Source organism: Melanotaenia boesemani, chromosome 12, assembly GCF_017639745.1.
Source record: "Melanotaenia boesemani isolate fMelBoe1 chromosome 12, fMelBoe1.pri, whole genome shotgun sequence".
Classification (NCBI taxonomy): domain Eukaryota; kingdom Metazoa; phylum Chordata; class Actinopteri; order Atheriniformes; family Melanotaeniidae; genus Melanotaenia; species Melanotaenia boesemani.
Window position 1 is genome coordinate 14,428,084 of NC_055693.1, and position 19,041 is coordinate 14,447,124.

General features: G+C 39.1%; 1 protein-coding gene across 2 annotated transcripts in view; it reads left to right on the forward strand.

The window, feature by feature from the left end:
- col4a1 (collagen, type IV, alpha 1) overlaps positions 1-19,041 on the forward strand; it is a 64,032-nt gene that overhangs the window by 28,711 nt on the left and 16,280 nt on the right. For both annotated transcript variants that reach the window (XR_006012225.1, XM_042001580.1), the window contains exons 19-51: positions 1,146-1,206; positions 1,346-1,381; positions 3,345-3,491; positions 3,581-3,664; positions 3,771-3,854; positions 4,662-4,732; positions 4,866-5,057; positions 5,666-5,834; positions 6,818-6,910; positions 7,013-7,117; positions 7,209-7,306; positions 7,723-7,873; positions 7,998-8,111; positions 8,204-8,371; positions 10,842-10,931; positions 11,030-11,182; positions 11,340-11,438; positions 11,553-11,642; positions 12,063-12,202; positions 12,712-12,838; positions 12,967-13,047; positions 13,243-13,341; positions 14,788-14,838; positions 14,921-15,106; positions 15,256-15,389; positions 15,503-15,575; positions 17,128-17,199; positions 17,298-17,426; positions 17,545-17,643; positions 17,722-17,934; positions 18,029-18,206; positions 18,290-18,404; positions 18,581-18,753. Coding sequence is in view for 1 of the 2 variants with exons in the window: in XM_042001580.1 (XP_041857514.1) it covers positions 1,146-1,206; positions 1,346-1,381; positions 3,345-3,491; positions 3,581-3,664; positions 3,771-3,854; positions 4,662-4,732; positions 4,866-5,057; positions 5,666-5,834; positions 6,818-6,910; positions 7,013-7,117; positions 7,209-7,306; positions 7,723-7,873; positions 7,998-8,111; positions 8,204-8,371; positions 10,842-10,931; positions 11,030-11,182; positions 11,340-11,438; positions 11,553-11,642; positions 12,063-12,202; positions 12,712-12,838; positions 12,967-13,047; positions 13,243-13,341; positions 14,788-14,838; positions 14,921-15,106; positions 15,256-15,389; positions 15,503-15,575; positions 17,128-17,199; positions 17,298-17,426; positions 17,545-17,643; positions 17,722-17,934; positions 18,029-18,206; positions 18,290-18,404; positions 18,581-18,753 (3,875 nt within the window). In the remaining variant the exon portion in view is untranslated. The remainder of the gene's footprint in view (positions 1-1,145; positions 1,207-1,345; positions 1,382-3,344; positions 3,492-3,580; positions 3,665-3,770; positions 3,855-4,661; positions 4,733-4,865; positions 5,058-5,665; positions 5,835-6,817; positions 6,911-7,012; positions 7,118-7,208; positions 7,307-7,722; positions 7,874-7,997; positions 8,112-8,203; positions 8,372-10,841; positions 10,932-11,029; positions 11,183-11,339; positions 11,439-11,552; positions 11,643-12,062; positions 12,203-12,711; positions 12,839-12,966; positions 13,048-13,242; positions 13,342-14,787; positions 14,839-14,920; positions 15,107-15,255; positions 15,390-15,502; positions 15,576-17,127; positions 17,200-17,297; positions 17,427-17,544; positions 17,644-17,721; positions 17,935-18,028; positions 18,207-18,289; positions 18,405-18,580; positions 18,754-19,041) is intronic.

Consider the following 19,041-nt stretch of genomic DNA (forward strand, 5'->3'; position numbering starts at 1 on the left):
GGCAAAAACAAGACATGAACACTACAATGGACGGGTGAAATGAGAATATGTTAAACATTAACATAAAATATCTGACACCAATAAAACTTTACCTATTCAGCGCTATTCGTTGAATTAGAATGACAGGATGACATCAAGGATCAAGTATTTATTAACAGATGGAAAGTAATTACAATAACTACAATTACAGAGTCTCTGGGTTCGACAGTACGCTGGGTCAGTTCACGAGACTGAGAACCCTGTCTGTCTCACCCTGAAACCTTTTAAAAGGGAATGTAGGTGGATCTCTTCGGGAAGGATCTTCTTATCCCACACACACAAAGCTGTGAGCAACTGTGAGTCAACTCAGGCATTTACCAGTTTATGTAGCTCTGCACACCTGTGAATTTTAGATACAGTGTGGAGTATAGTAGAGTAGGGAAATACAAAGAATAGATACCAACTACCAGGCCACCCCATACTTATCTATCAACCACACACATTTCTAGCAAAGTTAAGCATTTTTTGTCATGTATGTCACATCCTGGATTTTCCCACTTCCCACCTCAGGGGCTTGTAACCTTATGCTCTTAAGACTATGCATGTCATGTCCACAATGAGCACACTTTAATAAAGATATATTATAAAGTAAGATAAAAACAAAATAACTCTTCACTGGCTAGATATAAGTGAAACCAAGGAATATATGTACAGAGGGGAGCTAACAGGGAGCAGGTGAGGCAAATGAGCACATCAAACCAGGTGTACTAATTATCAGAAAGCAAAAAGTAAAACAGAATACACAAGGGGAAATCTTACAAAATAAGACAAGAAAAACAAACAAGACAACCAAACCAAAACCCACTAATCATGTCAAGTCTGATGGCACATACAGATGATTAAATAAGTTATTTTTCCTTGCAAGGAAGGTGCTTCTGTAACGCAGAAAAAAAATGCCATACTCATGTAGAAAAGCCCCTGTATTGTTCCACAGAGTATCATTATACACACGAATAAGGAGAATGATGTAATTTGACCCAATCTAAAAGACAGAATGTGAGAACCACAGTCAGACTCAAGGACATGGGTAAAATTTACATTCTCCTTTTGGTTGAAATTGATAGAGCTGAAATAATAATTGCATCTTTGTAAATATGTGATTTTAGGGTAGTGGTTCACCTGGCCCCCCTGGTCCTCGTGGTCTTCCAGGGTTAGAGGGAGAAAAAGGTAAAAATGATGTTTTGAAATGCTGACAAATGATTAACTAACCAACTCATATCTCATGGTTATAATCTTATAGTCACTTTTTTTATCTGTTCAAGTGATAACTGAAGTTTTTTTTCTTTTTGGTTTACCCTTAACCTAGGTTTTGCTGGTCCTCAGGGAGAAGCTGGTCCTCCAGGTAAAGTAAAAAACAGATTTTCAGATTATTGGAACACGCTGTTGAGCTAACTGAGTGTCAAAACTGTCAATGCAGTTTGATATGAGGATAAAAAAATCAGAAAATATAAGTGGCCCCATGGGGTCAGCCATGATGGAAATTGGGCTGAGAAAACATCCTGGATTTTTTACTCTGGTTTGAAACTTCTAAAATGATGTGAGGTGAAGAGGGCAAAACACCTTGAGTTAAGTCCAGCAGACTAATGCACATTTTTATAAAACTTATTGCTCTGTGTGAAAGGTCCAGAGATCGTGGGATGAGAAAACTTTTTAAGAAGAGATATAAAAACTGATATAGAAGAGGCCTGTCTAATGTATGAAGGTAGCTCATTCCACAGTTTAGGTGCTGCCACCTTAAAGGCCCGGTCGCCTCTGAGCTTCCAGCTAGACACGCTCAGGAGGAGTTGTCAGCCAACCTGAGAGCCCGAGAAGGTGTATGGGGATGGAGAAGCTCAGAGAGGTGTAACGGGTTCAACACCATTCAAACACTTAAAAGCAAATAAAAGCAATTTAAAATGGATCCTGAAGCACGTGGGCAGCCAGTGAAGCTTTGGAATCATCAAAATAAAGAAAGTTCAGTGCCACCCAAAATTTAATGTTATTCAAACATATTGCAGAAAGTTTTCAGAAAGCCCATCTTATTTTTAAGTGGAAGATAGATCTGGTATGTAATCTGCATAACTGTGAAAGGAGATGCCTTGTCTCCTGAGAATTGATCCCAGGGGAAGCAGATACAAGGAAAACAGAAATAAGCCCGAAACACATCCTTGCGGGTCTCCATATGTGGAGCACAGGAGGACTCACAATCCCCTAGACAAACCGAGAAAGTTCAGTCTTTTAAATAGGACCTAAACCATTGCAGAGCCACATATTTTATGCTGACACAATGCTGCAAATGCAAGATTAAAACATCTTGGTCATCACTATCAAACGCAGTAGTTAAATCTAGTAGAATAGGAAACCATACAGTCACTACTGTAAAGTCTCCATGTTTTCTTAGTGAATACTGAGGTGGCAACATGCCAACTTTGTTGGAGTCAAGTAAATGTTAGCAATGACTGCATAAGGATGGGTGTTCTTACCAACATTATATAATGATCTTAAGGCAGATCAGTGAAGGGAGGTTTGAAAACACCATTTCTGTACCAGTTAAAAAAAAGTGCTTTAACCCATAAAAGCCTGACGTGACATATATGTTACATACAGTTTCTGAGATATTTTGCTTCAATTTATGGTATAAACTTTGCTCAAAATCCTATTGGACACAATCTGATACCTGTCTTCTGTCCCCTATTAGATAGCAGAAAACTATATTATAATATTTTTAATGTATCACATGGTAATAAATGGTAGATATCCCTCCCAAAACAATTATAATTATTTTGTTATATTTTGTTAAAGGGCCAAATAAAGACCTCATATTAAAAAAAAATTGACTTTTCTTACCATTTTTTCATGGGTCGGGCCTTAATGGATTAATATTAATGGAAGTTAAACTGCATAAATGAGACGAAAACTTAAATAAATTTTGTTATAAATTGCATGTTGTTTGCAAACTTCGAAGAGAAAACCAGCTCACATCTTTTGTCAAAATATTTTAGTGGGTCAAAGTTTAGACTAGCCTGAACACTGCATGAAAAATAATCTTAAAAAGTGAAAAATTACATGACCAATGCTGAAAAAAATGAGTGTGTTTTCTTGCTCCTCAATCACTACAGATTTACAATGTTTTGCCTGCGGAAATTAATGGCAGCTTGAATACGTTTAATTAACACTGCCTGATTAGTTATTAGCAAAACACAAGTCCCAACTGAGCCACATGTTTTATGTATGTTTGCATGGGTTTTATCAAAGGAAAGATAAGGAACTACAAGTAGTAGTGAACACTGTGAATAAATAACTTACTGTATTTTTTTGCACTTCAGGCCGTCATATAGAGGGGCCCCGTGGAGAGAAGGGTGTGAAGGGAGATGTAGGAGAAAAAGGTGGCAGGGGTATAGATGGAGAGTCTCTTCCTGGACATTCAGGAAAACCAGGACCCCCAGGACCTCCTGGAGAACCTGGATTACCAAGTATGCCTTCAACAAATTACAACAGGAGAAATCTACATACCAGCTGATGTTTTAATATTTAAAATTGTGTATGTGTTTGACCTGCCCAGTTGACCCTAATGAATGTAACATTGAGAAGGGAGCTCAGGGCCCATCTGGACAACCAGGGTTACGAGGGGAAGTGGGACAAAAAGGTGAGTATGACTCTATTATAGCAAAGCTATTAAAATTTTATTTCATTTTATGTCTCACAATTTATTGTATCACATGTATCAATATTGCTTTTTGTACCCAATTTAGGTGACAAAGGAGACACCTGTGTTAATTGTAGATTCATTACCGCACCTGAAGGGTTTGGCTCCCCAGGCCCTAAAGGAGATAGAGGTGAGTGACTAAAGTCACACACAAATAAAAAGGAGATGTGTATTTACCAAATTTACATCATTAGAGCCATAAAAATGAACTTCAACTGTCTTTGTTTTGTTCAAGCTGTAATGGAGTTAGTCTCCAGATAGTAATGTAAATGCATAAATAGGACTTAAACACTTTTGCTATAGACCAGCAGTTTTCTTCAGGGCCTTCTTTTCATTGACAACAGTAATCAGTACTTTCACAAAGTTTGTTAGAAGTGCAGAAACTATACATTTTGCTTAACCTAGTGCCAATAATTGTTATTATTTTGTTAAAGGGACAAATAAAGACTTCAATTGAAAATATATATTAAAAAAATCTGTCTGTTATTTCTTCAGCCAGGCATTAAAGGGTTACGTTTACTTATGGAAGATCTCAGTAGATGATGTTTTATCCAGTTACCTGTGTAATATTTTTACCTGCTGAGGACTTCTTGGATGTTTTGTGCCATGACAAACTCACAGATTTGCTGTGATGTTCAGACTCTGATCGATCCTTGTTCTTTAAATAAAGCAAGACACCATTTACTGATTGTTATGACTCTGATTTGATAATGTAATGTTGGATAGTTTTCCTTAATACAACTGACAAGTAATTATTATGTGTTGCGTAACAGGAATTAAATGACTTTAAATGAATATTTGTTGTTTTCGGAGTGTTTCTGATCTCACCTATTTACCATCCAGGCACAGTCATTTGGCTTTTATCGAATACATTTTTAAATGTGTATTTGCATACACATGGAAATGTTAATTGAATTGGTCCACTCTTATTTCATAGGACCTCCTGGTCCAGTTGGCAGCAAAGGAGAAAAGGGTAATCTTGGCCCCCCTGGACAACCAGGAACACCTGTGAGTAGATCGCCTGACAGAGTCATAATGAAATGATTGAACAACTTTAATAGCTACACAGAAGAATATTGAACATGCAGAACATTTTAAGAATATTTTTTTGTTTGGGTTTCTTTGTTTGCTTTATGTGTAGGGTTTTCAAGGAAATCCTGGACTGATGGGAGCACCCGGTGCTATAGGTGAGCCAGGAGATATTTTCATAGCACCTGGTCTGAAAGGGGAGAAAGGTCTTTCTGGTCGTCCTGGTTTACCAGGACAGCAAGGACTGGATGGACTGCCAGGAAGAGATGGTCTACCTGGTCAACCTGGTCTCAAGGGAGAACCTGTAAGTACCTCTGTTGTTAACATTGTGGGTATAAGCTTATCGGTTTAAAAAAGAAGGAAAACACTAATATTTTTTCATATTTTTTGTATGTGAATACACTAAAGCATTTATTTACAGATGGTAGTTTATTGGAGATTATTTGGATTAATAAATAGTCTCCTTTAGGAGGGAGAAACTTAAAAGGTTGGTTGAATTGTCCCTTATTGGCTAATTTATGTAAAAATCTATTCAACATGATTCAGCTGAAAAGCAATGCAATGGTACCTTGTTAATCGCGGGAGTTAGGTTCTAAAAATAACCCGCAATAGGCGAAAAATGCGATGTAGTCATCATTAATTTTTACAATTATTATAAATGTTATAAGGCTGTAAAACCCCTCACTACACACTTTATACAGTTTTCTCAGACAGGCACTAACATTTTTCACACTTTTCTCTGAAAATGAAACCGCAGGATGCTAAATTGCACACAAAAAATTCTGCGAAACAGCGAGGCCGTGAAAGGTGAACCACGTTACAGCGAGGGACCGCTGTATTTGACCAGTTGTTTTTTCCAAATAATTTTAATTATACTAATTTTCATTTTCTTATTTTCTCATTTCCTCTTAGGCTAAAGACGGCATTAAGGGTGAACGTGGACCAAGCGGAGAGCCTGGTTTAATTGGACCTTCAGGAGAAAGGGGTCCTCCAGGATTGCCAAGCTTTGGCCAACCAGGAGAGCCTGGAGAGAAGGGCAGTCAGGGAAGACCAGGACATCCTGGAGCTCCTGGTCTACCTGGTAAGCATAAGATCTGATACTACACTCAACTATGCACTACACAAAACTGACACTTCTGCTGCTCTCAGGTCTTTAGGAAGGCTATTCTACAAATGTGGACCATAATACCAGAGAGACCAGAGGGTAGTGGATGGTTCATTTGGTAAAAGCAGATCTGTGGGTTCTGTTTCTGGTCTTAAAAAATATTTGAGTTCTGAAGTAGTTGTAGTTATAATTTACTCTTTTTTTCAAGGACTGAAAACAGCAGCAGTCTCTACATTGACTTGAGAGAAGTGGTTTAGATTCTAAATAACATAAAACTTAGGCTTGAGTCAGTAATGACTTGAAGGTCTTTAACTTGCTCTGATGGGTTAAATACAAAGCTTACAGTTTGGTGTTACACTTCTGAGTGTCAGTATCTGTGATCAGTTCTTAAGTTCTGTTTTGAATAAGCTGTAGAAAGTTTCCTGCTATAATATATAAATATTTTAAAAAGTGTTGGAACTAAAATTGAGCCTTGTGGTACTCCGTGATTCATTTTATAGCTTTAAGATTGACAGTGGCCCATTCTTATAAAAGTGTCAGAGATACGTTTAAACCATTCAAAAACAGTACTGGAGATGTCAGTCAGTGTGTGAATTGTGTCAAGAAGAGACAGAGTGGTCAACTGTATCAAAGGCTGCATTTATAGCCAAGTAGCATCTAAACAGAAGGTTTATTCATCGTCACATTATGTCTGACGTCATCCAAAGTCATGACTTATGCTGTCTCTGTACTGTGGTTTTCCAGAAGCCTGGTTGGTATTTTTCTCTCTCTCTCTTTATTTAACTACAAACAATGTCCTCTAAAACTGGTCTGTAGTTTTGGAGAATGTAGTTATTCTCTAAAACCTGTTAGTCTTTGTTACGACCCGGGCTTATATTGGGCTTGACAATGGCAATTTTAAAGCAGTAGGAAAGACACTCACTCTAATGTACAGTATACCTCTGCCTTGTATTCGCCAGGTGCAAAAGGTGATCCAGGAATAAGTGTTAGCACTCCTGGACCTCAGGGGACACCTGGACCACGTGGAGGGACTGGCATACCTGGACTTCAAGGTAAGCAACAACAAAGTCACTGTGTCTATTTAAACTCTGGAATTTAAGTTTAAAATATTTATTTGTTGTTGTTCAGCTTACAAAGCATTGTGTTGATTGCAGGTGACAGAGGCCTGCCAGGAGATCAAGGGCAGCCAGGTTTCCCTGGAAATAAGGGTGAACAAGGACCACCTGGAATTGGATTTCCTGGCCCAGCTGGTGCTAAAGGTGATGTATTTATATGATATGCACATTAATAGAATTATACAAAAGTCTGGGGAAATTTTTGTATATATTTTTTTTCTGTCCATCTTTCTAGGATTCAGTGGAATTCCAGGTGCCCAAGGTTTACCTGGAGAGCCAGGAAGACCAGGAAAGGATGGCTTGACTGGAAATCCTGGTCCACCTGGACAAAAAGTACATTGTTAATAATTTATCTAATTATTTCACATTAATAATACAAGTGATCTGGAGCCACGTTAAACAGGCCCCTGCTTTGAGTTATTTGACGTAACTGTTTAATTTTATTAATGTCACACACAGACGAAACAGACAAGCAGCAGTAATGACGTAGTAAGGAGGAGAGGTGGAGGAATTATACTTAACACTATTCTAAACACATAGCAATATGAATCCTTGACCTACATGTGATACACACTGTGTAGGGGAATCAATACTGAGCTTGCAGCATATTCAGCCCATCAGCCCAAAAACTTGGTTGTGGCAATAAAAAACAAGCAATATAATCTTACTTTTTTGAGATGTTAATCTGGGAGATTAATATCACCTTAAGATTTTCAAAGCATTTCAGAGTTTATATCTCAATCTTGCAGGGTGAACCAGGACGGGGTCTCCCAGGTCCAAAAGGTTCACAGGGCCAGCCAGGAATTACTGGTTTCCCAGGAGAGAAGGGTAACCCTGGATTTCCTGGTATTCCTGGACGAGAAGGACAGACGGGACCACCTGGGCATCAGGGTATTAAAGGTACCAAAAAAAGCCTACAACAATTCTAATGTGAAGTTTCACTAGATCTAGTCCACACCACAAAATGAAAAATGCTCATTTTTTTGTACTTGGTTTGACTTTCTTTGTTTTGTTTTTTTAACAGGTGACATTGGGCCCCCAGGACCTCCTGGACAGGTTGGTCAATCAGGTCCTCCTGGAAAAGGCTCTCCTGGATCTCCTGGACCACAAGGACCACCTGGAGAGACTGGACCACATGGTGAGTAAAAACGCAGCTAAAAAAAAGGACTATTTTTCAGATTGAGACAGTGTGGTGGAAAATATACCCAACTGTACATGTGTTTTACACAGGCAGCGAGGGTGTAAAGGGAGAAAAGGGCTACCCAGGTCCTCCTGGTCTCGACATGCCGGGGCCTCAAGGAGAGAAGGGAAGTCCTGGATTGCCCGGAAAACAAGGTTCTAAAGGTCTGCCAGGGCCATCAGGCCAACCAGGCAGGGATGGACTAGTTGGACAACAAGGTGAGACAACCAAACAGGAAATACATTCTGCTCTGTTAATTTTTAATGTGTTTGTAAAGTTTTTCCCTCAGTTGTTATTCCTGTTTTTATTAAAGTAAAGAAGTATCTGCTACAAATAATATGACGATAAACAAAAGACGTCATGTTTAAGTGACTTCTTCTCATTACTTTTGCAGTAATCTTCAACTAGCTTGCTCCTAACATTTCTTTGTAGTTTGCTAGCCTCTCACTTCATGAGGTCCTCTCATCACATCCATATTGTCTATAAAGCTCCACCCCACAACTAGTCAGGATTGCCTCTTCAAGTTCCCTACATGCAATATATGGGCCATCTGACATTGCTTCGCTGAGGCTGCTGGTGATAGTCAGCAAATTCAAGAAACTGATTTGCTCCTGATATATCTTGAAATGACGGCTGCCAATTATAACGTGTTAAGAGGTTCCACACCTGCACTTTTCCTGCACTTTTTTTTTTTTTTTTTTTTTTACTTTTCCTGAGTTTTGCACAAGCGTGGCTGCTCTAATGGCTCTCTGGTCCTCTCTGTGTCTGGCTCCTCCTCTCCATCTCCTGTTGTTCAGTGAATCAAAATGGCTGATCAGCTTTTTCTCTTGCGTTTGTTTATGGTTCAGCTGAGAAGGAGAAAACTAGCAGTTCATGATTCACACCGGTAAATATTTACCCCAAAGTATTGTTTTTGACAGGACTTCTCTAACACAGTAGCTGACAGGTGATAGAAAGGATTTATACTTCAGCTATGCAGGGGCGAGTGTAGAAAAGTTTTGATGGGGTCCCAGGCAGGGGAACTGGCCAGGAAAAGGGGGAACAAGCCTTTTTTTTACGCCTAGATTTTATGAAAAATTTAACTCATTATTACAACTAAAGTGATCATCTAATGTAAAAAAAAGTGAACAAAAATGTGTAAAACAAACAGCCAATGATCTATTTTATCAACAAGTGTTTACTTTGGGTGATGCTGTTGTAAGAATTTTATCACAGCTGCACAAACACTTACACTTTAATGATTAAAAGAAAAAGGGGTTTTTATCCAGATCATCTGTTATATCAGAGTTTCTTCATCAATATTGACTGTTTATCTTCACTTGTCACATGTGGTGATTTTATGACAGATTTTATCACCACGGAGACAGTTGGTGAGATTATGCTTCGTAATTTCTGCATTATGATCTAGAAAATGGTAGAGATGATTTAGAACAACATATAGAAATACATTACATGCTACACTTACTGACCCTTGGACATCTGACGTTTACCCAAAGGAAGGCCAGTTAACAGTAAATATTTGTAAACACTGGCTCTTTCTGTTGATACAATACAGTAAAAACGGGCAAATTTCATGCATAGTCATGAATGGTGATTAATCATGATTAATCATAGTTAATTTGTACGCTGTGATTAATCAGATTAAAATATTTTATCATTTGACAGCCCTTCTTGAAACACATGAAAAGTCTTATAGGTAAGTTAACAGGGTAGCACACTATCTTCTAATTAAAGACCCACTCCAGTGAAAATCACGTTTTTCATGTTGTTCACATGCCCATGTGACATTTATCTGATGCTAGAGAACATATCTTGAGAAAATTTTAATCAAAATGGGTTTTCTGAGTATTTTTGCATTTAAATCATTGTGAATCATTACTGAAAAAGGCAAGCTCAGACAACCCTCATTTACACGTCATAAACCCACAGAGCGAGGCCACAAGCTCCTGCCGTGCCCTCTCCGCCCGTTCTGACTCTGAGGACAAAGAGATGGTGGATCGACAAGTATGTGCAGTGGCAGGTTGCTAATCACGTTAGCTTTCATTATTTACCTAAAAACTTTGCTGTGAAAGGGCAGTGGATTAGGTTTCGCAGTCATCACAAATTAAAAACCACACCTTGGTTTGCAGTCAACACTTCAAGGAAGACATGGGTCAGCATACCGCTTATGTTGCACCCCTTTTTTTGCACCACTAATGATCGGTCAGTGTGCTAGCATGCAGAGCCAGAACATACCTAGCCAATGGGGGAGGGCACTGAGCAGCACTGACTGCGCCCACAATTCATAGGCAGATTGCTAATGAGCTACTGGTCCACTGTAAAGCAGAATCCTGAAAAAGGGCACAGGTTTTGTGATTTTTGCCAAAAACTTCATAATCACAATTTAAAGAGCACTGAAAACATTTTAAATATTTCCAAATAAGCATTGGAGTGGGTCTTTAAATCTAGTTGAGTTTTTAACATTTTAGAATCAGGCCCCAGCAGCCCTTCACACAGAGCTTTATACTGCTGTTTGAAAATCTGTTGGAAATGTACAGCAGGTTGTCATCATGTAATAACATGAGCTGTTTTGAAATAATCTTCATCTCTTTCAATTTTCTAGATTTCAATCTGCTCTTTAGTCACCAATCTCACTTTTTGGGTATATGTGTGTTTGTTAATGTGTGTGTGTGGATGCGTATGTTGTAGGTCCTAAAGGTGAAATGGGGGTCATGGGAACACCAGGAACACCAGGATTTCCTGGACCACCAGGGACAGCTGGATCTCCTGGCTTGAGGGGTAAGACAGACCAAATGTTAAAACTTGCTGATTTCAATTGCAAGCTTCTCAGGGTTTCTTTTGCTTTATCAGCAACAATCAAAACATTTTGTTCTCAGGGGATCCTGGTATTACTGGACCAAGAGGCAATATTGGAGAACCTGGACCTAAAGGTGAAAGGGGAGAGCAAGGTCTTCAGGGCCCTCCTGGAAACATGACTGATGCTGAAATGGAGCACATGAAAGGGGAGAAGGGAGACGCTGGAGATTCAGGTATAAAAAACATCATGGCCTTTGGTGCATGAAGAGTACCTTCTTCATGTGGAGGTTTACTCAAATAAATGCAGCGGTGGCTCTGTCTGTTGACCTAGAGTTGCTCAGAAAGCTGTATGCCAATGTGTGTTTCATTTTGATTCCTTTTTCCCATCAGGCCCCCCTGGTGACACTGGAGAGAGGGGTTACGAGGGACTTCAAGGTGACCCTGGAATGCCTGGGAAAGATGGAGAACATGGATTACCTGGACAACCAGGTAAATTATCCGACAGCCTGAACTTCATTTTTTTACTATTACATACAGTAGTTTGATGCATATCATTTTTAAAAATGAGATGATCTTCATCCCAACACCACTGATAATAATCAGGTGACAAAGGAGATCGTGGTTTACCTGGAGAGCCTGGCACTATTGGACAACCTGGACAGAAAGGCAATGCGGGGGAGATGGGAATACCAGGTACATGTGCACACACACATAAAATCTACAAAATGCATGTGAAGGAATGTGCAAGGATAGCTGTTTTTACATATGGAACTACACTCATCTTGGATCCACATCTTATTTACTAAAAAACATATATTACACAATAAACATTAACTACATTATTATACATAAGATTACATGGTATACATTTATAAGTTTTACACAGCCTGTATTCATTTATATTGGATGCTAATGAGAAGATAATTATTAAGATATTTAAAAACATGCCTATAAAGCAAAATACAGTTATTAAAAAACTCTTCAGTCCATCACCTGCTTCTTCTGCATGTTTGAAACTGAAGATGAGAAGTGAAAATTGTTTGGAGCATCTTTAATGCAGAGTTGATGCTTGTAGATGTGACAGTTTCTCTTTATGTGTGTGTGTTTGTGCAGGTCCTGTCGGTCCAAAGGGTACAAAAGGAGATGCTGGTACACCAGGACATCCTGGATTCAGAGGCACAGATGGTGAAAAGGGCGACAAGGGATTACCTGGTGAGCCAGGTATTGGGGTTCCAGGATATCCAGGAGAAAAGGTAATCCATTAGCTAATGAGATATCTCAGAAAGTAAAAGAAACTACAGTGTACACAGTGCAAACCCAGCAGCAATAAAAAACAGGCAGTATGAGCATCAACCATCCAACAAATGCACTGACCATTTCTACTGACAATGTATATACAGTATACATGGTACATTTGTACATGTTCAGTCAGACTGTACAGACAAGCATAAAACCAGTGAGCTTATAGAGGACACATTTCACCAAAGCTAATGCTATATTTAGTCATGTTAAAGAAAGTTATTCTAATCTGCTCTAGAATGCAGTCAGGTCTTCCTTTTCGTATGATCCAATTTTCCACCAAGTGTCATAAATTTCTTTTCAAAACATCAATACCTTTTACAAAACCTCTTTAGCAGGCAGAACAAATAAAGCAGCAACCACAAAGCAACTTTAAATACAGTTACTTATTTATAACTGTTTTTATTTGTCTACCTGTCTTAAACCTTTGATAACATTAGTACCAATTACTTCAACCTTGCAGGGTCAGATCGGCCAGCCTGGATTCCCAGGGTCACGTGGAGAAAAGGGTGAAACGGGTCAAGAAGGAATGCCTGGCAAGCCTGGACTGGAAGGGCCCAAGGGAGATCAAGGCAACACTGGGTATCCAGGTCCGATTTCAATTTGTGTTGTTTCACTTATTTGGTTCACCAGGATAAAACAAGGTATCATAATAATACAAATAATTTTTCAGGTGTGTTCTTCTTCTGATTTGTCTCTGTACATGTGTGTTGTATAGGTCAAGCAGGTAGACCAGGAGACAGAGGCAGTCCTGGACTTCCTGGGTCTGCAGGAGAGACGGGCACAGATGGCCGTCCTGGTAAGTAACACGCTTCTTTAATCTGCAAGTTAAAGCCATGCCCATTTATACAAAAGGAAGTTTTTTCATTTTTCCCTCATATAACGAAAGGGTTCATACAAGAGTCCTAAGCATGCAACAGAGACTAAAGTGTAATTAGGCATTTGTCAGCTTAATGCACAGTAAATAATATTGAGGACATTTGTTCTTCCCTAGGTGAACCTGGCCTGCAGGGGCCTACTGGTGCTCGGGGAGAGAAGGGTGACCCTGGAGAAGATGGAATTCCTGGATCATCAGGAGAGAGAGGGAACCCAGGTTAGAATCAAAAGAGTTAAAATGAGACTGAACGCAGGAAGGATGCATGAGGTTACTTACCAAAGCATCACAGCCTGATGTATTCATCTGCCCAGCAAAGGCCACATTAAAATGACCTTGAAAGACCTTAACTTTTAACCACCAAAAGCACATTTTTTTTGGTATGTCTCAGTGGAACACTGGAGGGCAGCACTGTAGCGGGAGGTTAGCAAAGTATGATGAGTCAGAGTTTTTGTAGCTGTATATATATATTGGCACTTTTAATACTTGTTAGGTAGATATGAATTTAAAAAAAAAAAAGTTGGGTTCCACTTGGCAAAGATTAAAAGGATGTGACTTACCAGCTTTGTCTAATTTGAGTCGGCATGCAAACATGACAGACCATGTTCCCATATGTGATAGAATTTCCCAGATATTCCCAGAGATACAAGGAATCTTGAAAGAGGTCTCTTCATTTTTCCTTTTGTGGATGTGTCCTGGAGGGTTTTTTTTTTTTTTTTTTGTGGTTGCCTCTTTGCTTATCACTGTAGTAACAGCCCACAGCAAGCCCACATCATCATATTTTACACTCATCATTAAACTCACCAATCTATCCATCAGTGCTGTCATCAGTCAGCTGATACTGCATCAGTGGCTTAATGTGTGGCACACACTGATGCAGAGTGGATCTGCCTCTGCTTAGGCTTGATGAATTACCCCGGACGAAACGAGGTGCATTAAGAAGTTGTTGTTTTTTATCATCACATATAAGATGCAACAAATACACAAACAGGGCTACCGGCTCTGATAAGCAGGTCGTGCTCTCCACCACAGACTTTTAGAAGCTACAAAATCTTGCTGTCAAAGTTGAAGAAGCTAACAGTGGAGTCTCCTCATTCCCTTCCTGTAAACATGCCATCTGCTGTTCTTCCAGATCCAGTCTGCTACTGATAAATGAAATATTCAAACAATATATTCCTCTGATACCTTATTTGAAGCAACAGTAAAGTTTTTAGCTGCAATGATTTTTATATTCATCACAGAGTTCATAAAACCTCCCCATCTCTCCAGATAACATATCTGGTGAGCAGATTTGTCCATTTTGAATAAATAAACTGATGCATACACACAAAGAACTGAAAATGTTTTAATTATTTATTTTACATCCAAATTCTTACTGATAAAATGTAAAATCTTAAAGCAATTTAAATTAATTATTTCATGAAAGGTTCTATTAATTTGCTAATCAGAGTTTGTAATGAGCAATAATGATTACAGTAATGTCCCAGTAAAGAGTTTAGACCCATTTTAACATGGACATTTTAATAAATGTACAAATGTAAGTAAGTCAATTTTGATTGCTGTGAAATGACTTTACACTCCTGTAGTAACACTTTTTAAAGACAGCAAAACCATTTTAAACCAGTAAATAATTGTTAGAATAAAGATTATTTTCCCTTTGTGTAGGTTTACCCGGCCAAGGCTTGCCTGGGCCACCTGGAGCACTTGGTATCAAAGGTAAGAACCAGTTTATGGTATAAACCAGCAATTACACCCATCTTACTGAGACTTCTCATGTGGCCTCGTCTTCCCTCTCCAGGTGACAAAGGTAGTCCTGGCATCCCTGGTACCCCAGGTCATCCAGGTGTCCCTGGTATTAAAGGAGACAAAGGACTTCCAGGCCCACAGGGACACCAAGGAGAGACAGGAGAGCAAGGTGGCCCAGGCATCTCTCTAGAGGGTCCTAAAGGAGACAGGGGAGAGACAGGTCAACCTGGGGAACCAGGTGTGTAAAATACATGACAGGAGATGCCATAACTTCAATTTATTATGTGCAAGAGGACTTCCTGCCAAAGTATAATATAGCATATAGATGCTGTCAAATGGCAGAGACAAAAACACTGAATACATATTATATTCTGTACATAAAATCAGGACCCACAGGTACACCAGGACCTTCTGGTTTACCTGGCATAGATGGCCCAAAGGGTGAGAAAGGTGTTCAAGGTCTTCCTGGTTTCCAGGGAGAGACGGGACGCAAAGGGGACTCTGGAAATTCTGGATTGCCTGTATGTCATGAGTGTTTCTTTTGTTAAGTTTGATAAGAAAAACCTGATACGTAAGAGCTGTTTTAATACTGAAAAAAAAAGAATATTTTTGTCTTTGTATATGTTGATTTCAGGGACAACCTGGACTTCCTGGTATCGATGGCCAGAAGGGAGAGAGAGGATTACAGGGTGTTCCTGGCTTCCCAGGTGAGTCTGCAGTGTGATATAATTGTGTATAACTGTCTCTGTGTATTATCCATTCCATTTATATTACTGTTTTTTTTTAATTGCATGTTTGTAAAAGCTGCACTAGATCAAAATGTTTTTATTATTGTATATCAGTGGTGCAGAAAGCTGTTTGGGATGCATTAAATACGCCTCCCATTCCCTATATTGAAGCATTTTATTGCAAATCATATCATAGATAAAAACTTGCTAACACCAAAGGAAATGTATTGTTAATTATTTCCTGAAGAAAAAGCATCCAATGAATAAGTAGCTCCCATTGTCAACTGTTTGTTGAAACTGCTTTTGTGGGTACTTTACATAACTGTCCACCAGGCTTTGACATCAGCTTACTAAAGTTTTTCTCCCATTTTTGAAGTACACAATGCCCAATTCCTTTAGTTACAATATATTTGAGGGTTTTCTTTATGTACATCCTGTTTAAATTCCTCTACAATGTTTCAGTGAGATTGAAATCTAAACTTTGACTTGATCATTTCATGCAGTTCTTTCATAGATTTTTTTTTGTGTTTGTTTATGTGCCTAAATTATAAAAGTATATGATTCATTTTCAGTTATTGGCTTGATGACCTCATACTTTTGTTAAGCGTGGTATGATGCAGACTTAATCATAGTTAAACAAATGTCAGAAAACGGTCCAGTTCTTGAGGCAACAAAACAATATCAGATGATAATATTTCTGTCACTAAACTTCACAGCTGGGATGAGATGCTTCTTCTATTTGCACCAAACATGTCCACTGTTACTGTAACCACACAATTTAATGCAGCCAGAACATTTTCATAAAATAATAATAATGGATTAGATTCATAATTTGCTTTACTGCTGATGGCATTTAAAGTGCTTACATTGGATCCATTATTCATTCACATCATATGCACACTTGGTAAAGGTAAGTTACATGTGTAGGCACAGCTGCCCTGAGACACACTGACAGAAACGTGGTAGCCAATGTGTGCCAACGGCGTCTTCGATCACCACCGAACAATCATACACCAGCAATGCAGACACTGGATGCAAAGTAGAAGAAATTTGCCAGTGGACATACATAGACACACCATTTGGACAACAATGATGTGCATGTATGTCCAATGGTAAACTGGTTTGCCCTAATGTTCTTCCTGGACAGTGTTTTTCCCAGTTAGTCTGCAGATGATGCCCAATATTCCATCAATCTCTCTGGTCTGATGCTGAATTTGCTCTATTTTTAAAATGGTCAGTTTGTGGATGATTTTCTTTACAGAGAAACTGTTAATCTCAGCTGAAATGTTTTCAGTGCATATATATATCTATATCTATATATAGATATAGATATATATATATGTATATATATATATATATATATATTTTTAACCCTTACTAAGAGGCTTTCTGGGTCGGGTATATTGGACAGATAAGTTTCACTGCATATGCTTGCTTTTTATAACATATTAATAAAACAGAGCGGATACATGAACGAGTGTGCATTTTTATTTATATGGTATCAGACAAAACACATTTTTATCAACACTAGGTACAAAGGGTGATGTTGGTGACGCAGGATTCCCAGGAGATGGGGGTGACAGAGGATTCCCAGGAGAAAAAGGTGATAAAAAGAGCCAAATAACTTGTTAAAGATGTAAACTATTATTATTATTAATAATAATAATAATGCCTTTTTTTCCCTCTACAACAAAACTATAGGAAATGAAGGCCCTCCTGGTCCTCCTGGCCTCCAGATTTTCATCAAAGGAGACATTGGGTTTCCAGGAACTCAAGGCTTCCCGGGACCTCAGGGGCCTCCTGGGCTCCCTGGAACCAAAGGACAGCAAGGTGAGTTTTCTTTTCCTTTTAATCCTCATTTCTTGTATTTACTGTTTTTCTCCCACTCATGTGTTATACATTTATTCATATCAATAACTTTTTCATCATTATTGTCGTTTTGTTTCAGGTGTGACTGGAATTGCAGGACCAAAAGGGGAAGAAGGTCTCCATGGATATAATGGTCAGCCAGGAGCCAAAGGAGAGCCCGGTCTGCCAGGACCACAAGGTGAAAAGTTGAAGGAAAAAAGATGTTGGTTTTGATGTGTTTTCACTTTCTTAACACGCTGATTATTGATGTCTTTAGGGCCCAGAGGACTTCCTGGCCCCCCTGGTCCTGATGGAGTTCCAGGTCAAGTGGGTCCACCAGGCCCGTCATCAATGGAGCATGGTTTCCTGGTAACACGCCACAGTCAAGCAGTGGATGTTCCATATTGTCCTGAAGGGACCAGGCTTATATATGATGGCTACTCCTTGCTCTATGTACAAGGCAATGAAAGGTCTCACGGACAGGACCTTGGTGAGACAAAATGGCAGAAAGGATAAAAATAGAGGACGAAAACAGAAAAGAGAAATTTCATGGGAATAAAAACGTGTTCTGTTGTGTGTTTTAGGTACGGCTGGCAGCTGTCTCCGAAAGTTCAGCCCCATGCCCTTCCTCTTCTGTAACATCAACAACGTGTGCAACTTTGCCTCTCGTAATGATTACTCCTACTGGCTCACCTCACCAGAACCCATGCCCATGAGCATGGCACCGATCACTGGGGAAAGCATTAAACCCTTCATCAGCAGGTTTGTTAGCCTTTCTAGATACAAACTTATTTCTTTGGTGTGTAAGACGTGTTTATTGTATTGTGCTTCACATATGTGCATAGATGTGCTGTATGCGAAGCTCCAGCCATGGTGATAGCAGTTCACAGTCAGACCATCATAATCCCATCTTGCCCCCAAGGCTGGGACTCTCTGTGGATTGGCTACTCATTTGTGATGGTAAGAGAAGTTGGCATGGATGTTTTTTTTTTTTTTTAATTCTATTATGATTCTGTGAAGATTTTCCCACATTAGCAATGCTGAAACAATTCAGGACACCTATGAAGGTAGATTGTGATGGAAAATAACTCTTAGCTTCTTTATTAATCTGCATTGCATTATGCATCTTTGTGCAGCACACCAGTGCTGGTGCTGAGGGTTCAGGCCAGGCTTTGGCCTCTCCTGGCTCCTGTCTGGAGGAGTTCCGCAGTGCTCCATTCATAGAGTGTCACGGTCGAGGAACTTGTAACTACTATGCCAACTCCTACAGCTTCTGGCTCGCCACCATTGAGGACAACGACATGTTTAAGTAAGATCAACCACTCACAATCTGTCATTTTACTTATTGTTAGAGAATAACCTAAGGCTTTTAAAAACGTTTTTTTTTTTATATTATTATTTTGTTTTCCTGATGTCTTAATGAAACATCTGTTAAATTGTTTGGATAGCTCCTTTTTCCACATAAATTTGCACCTGTTTCTAGAGCTGCGGGCTTTATGGCATGGAGTGATCCCTTTTCAACCCTCTTTTTTGTGTGGTCTACCACTTTTTCATAACACTTTTTCAAATTATGTCTCATTTAATGTTCGCAATGTGT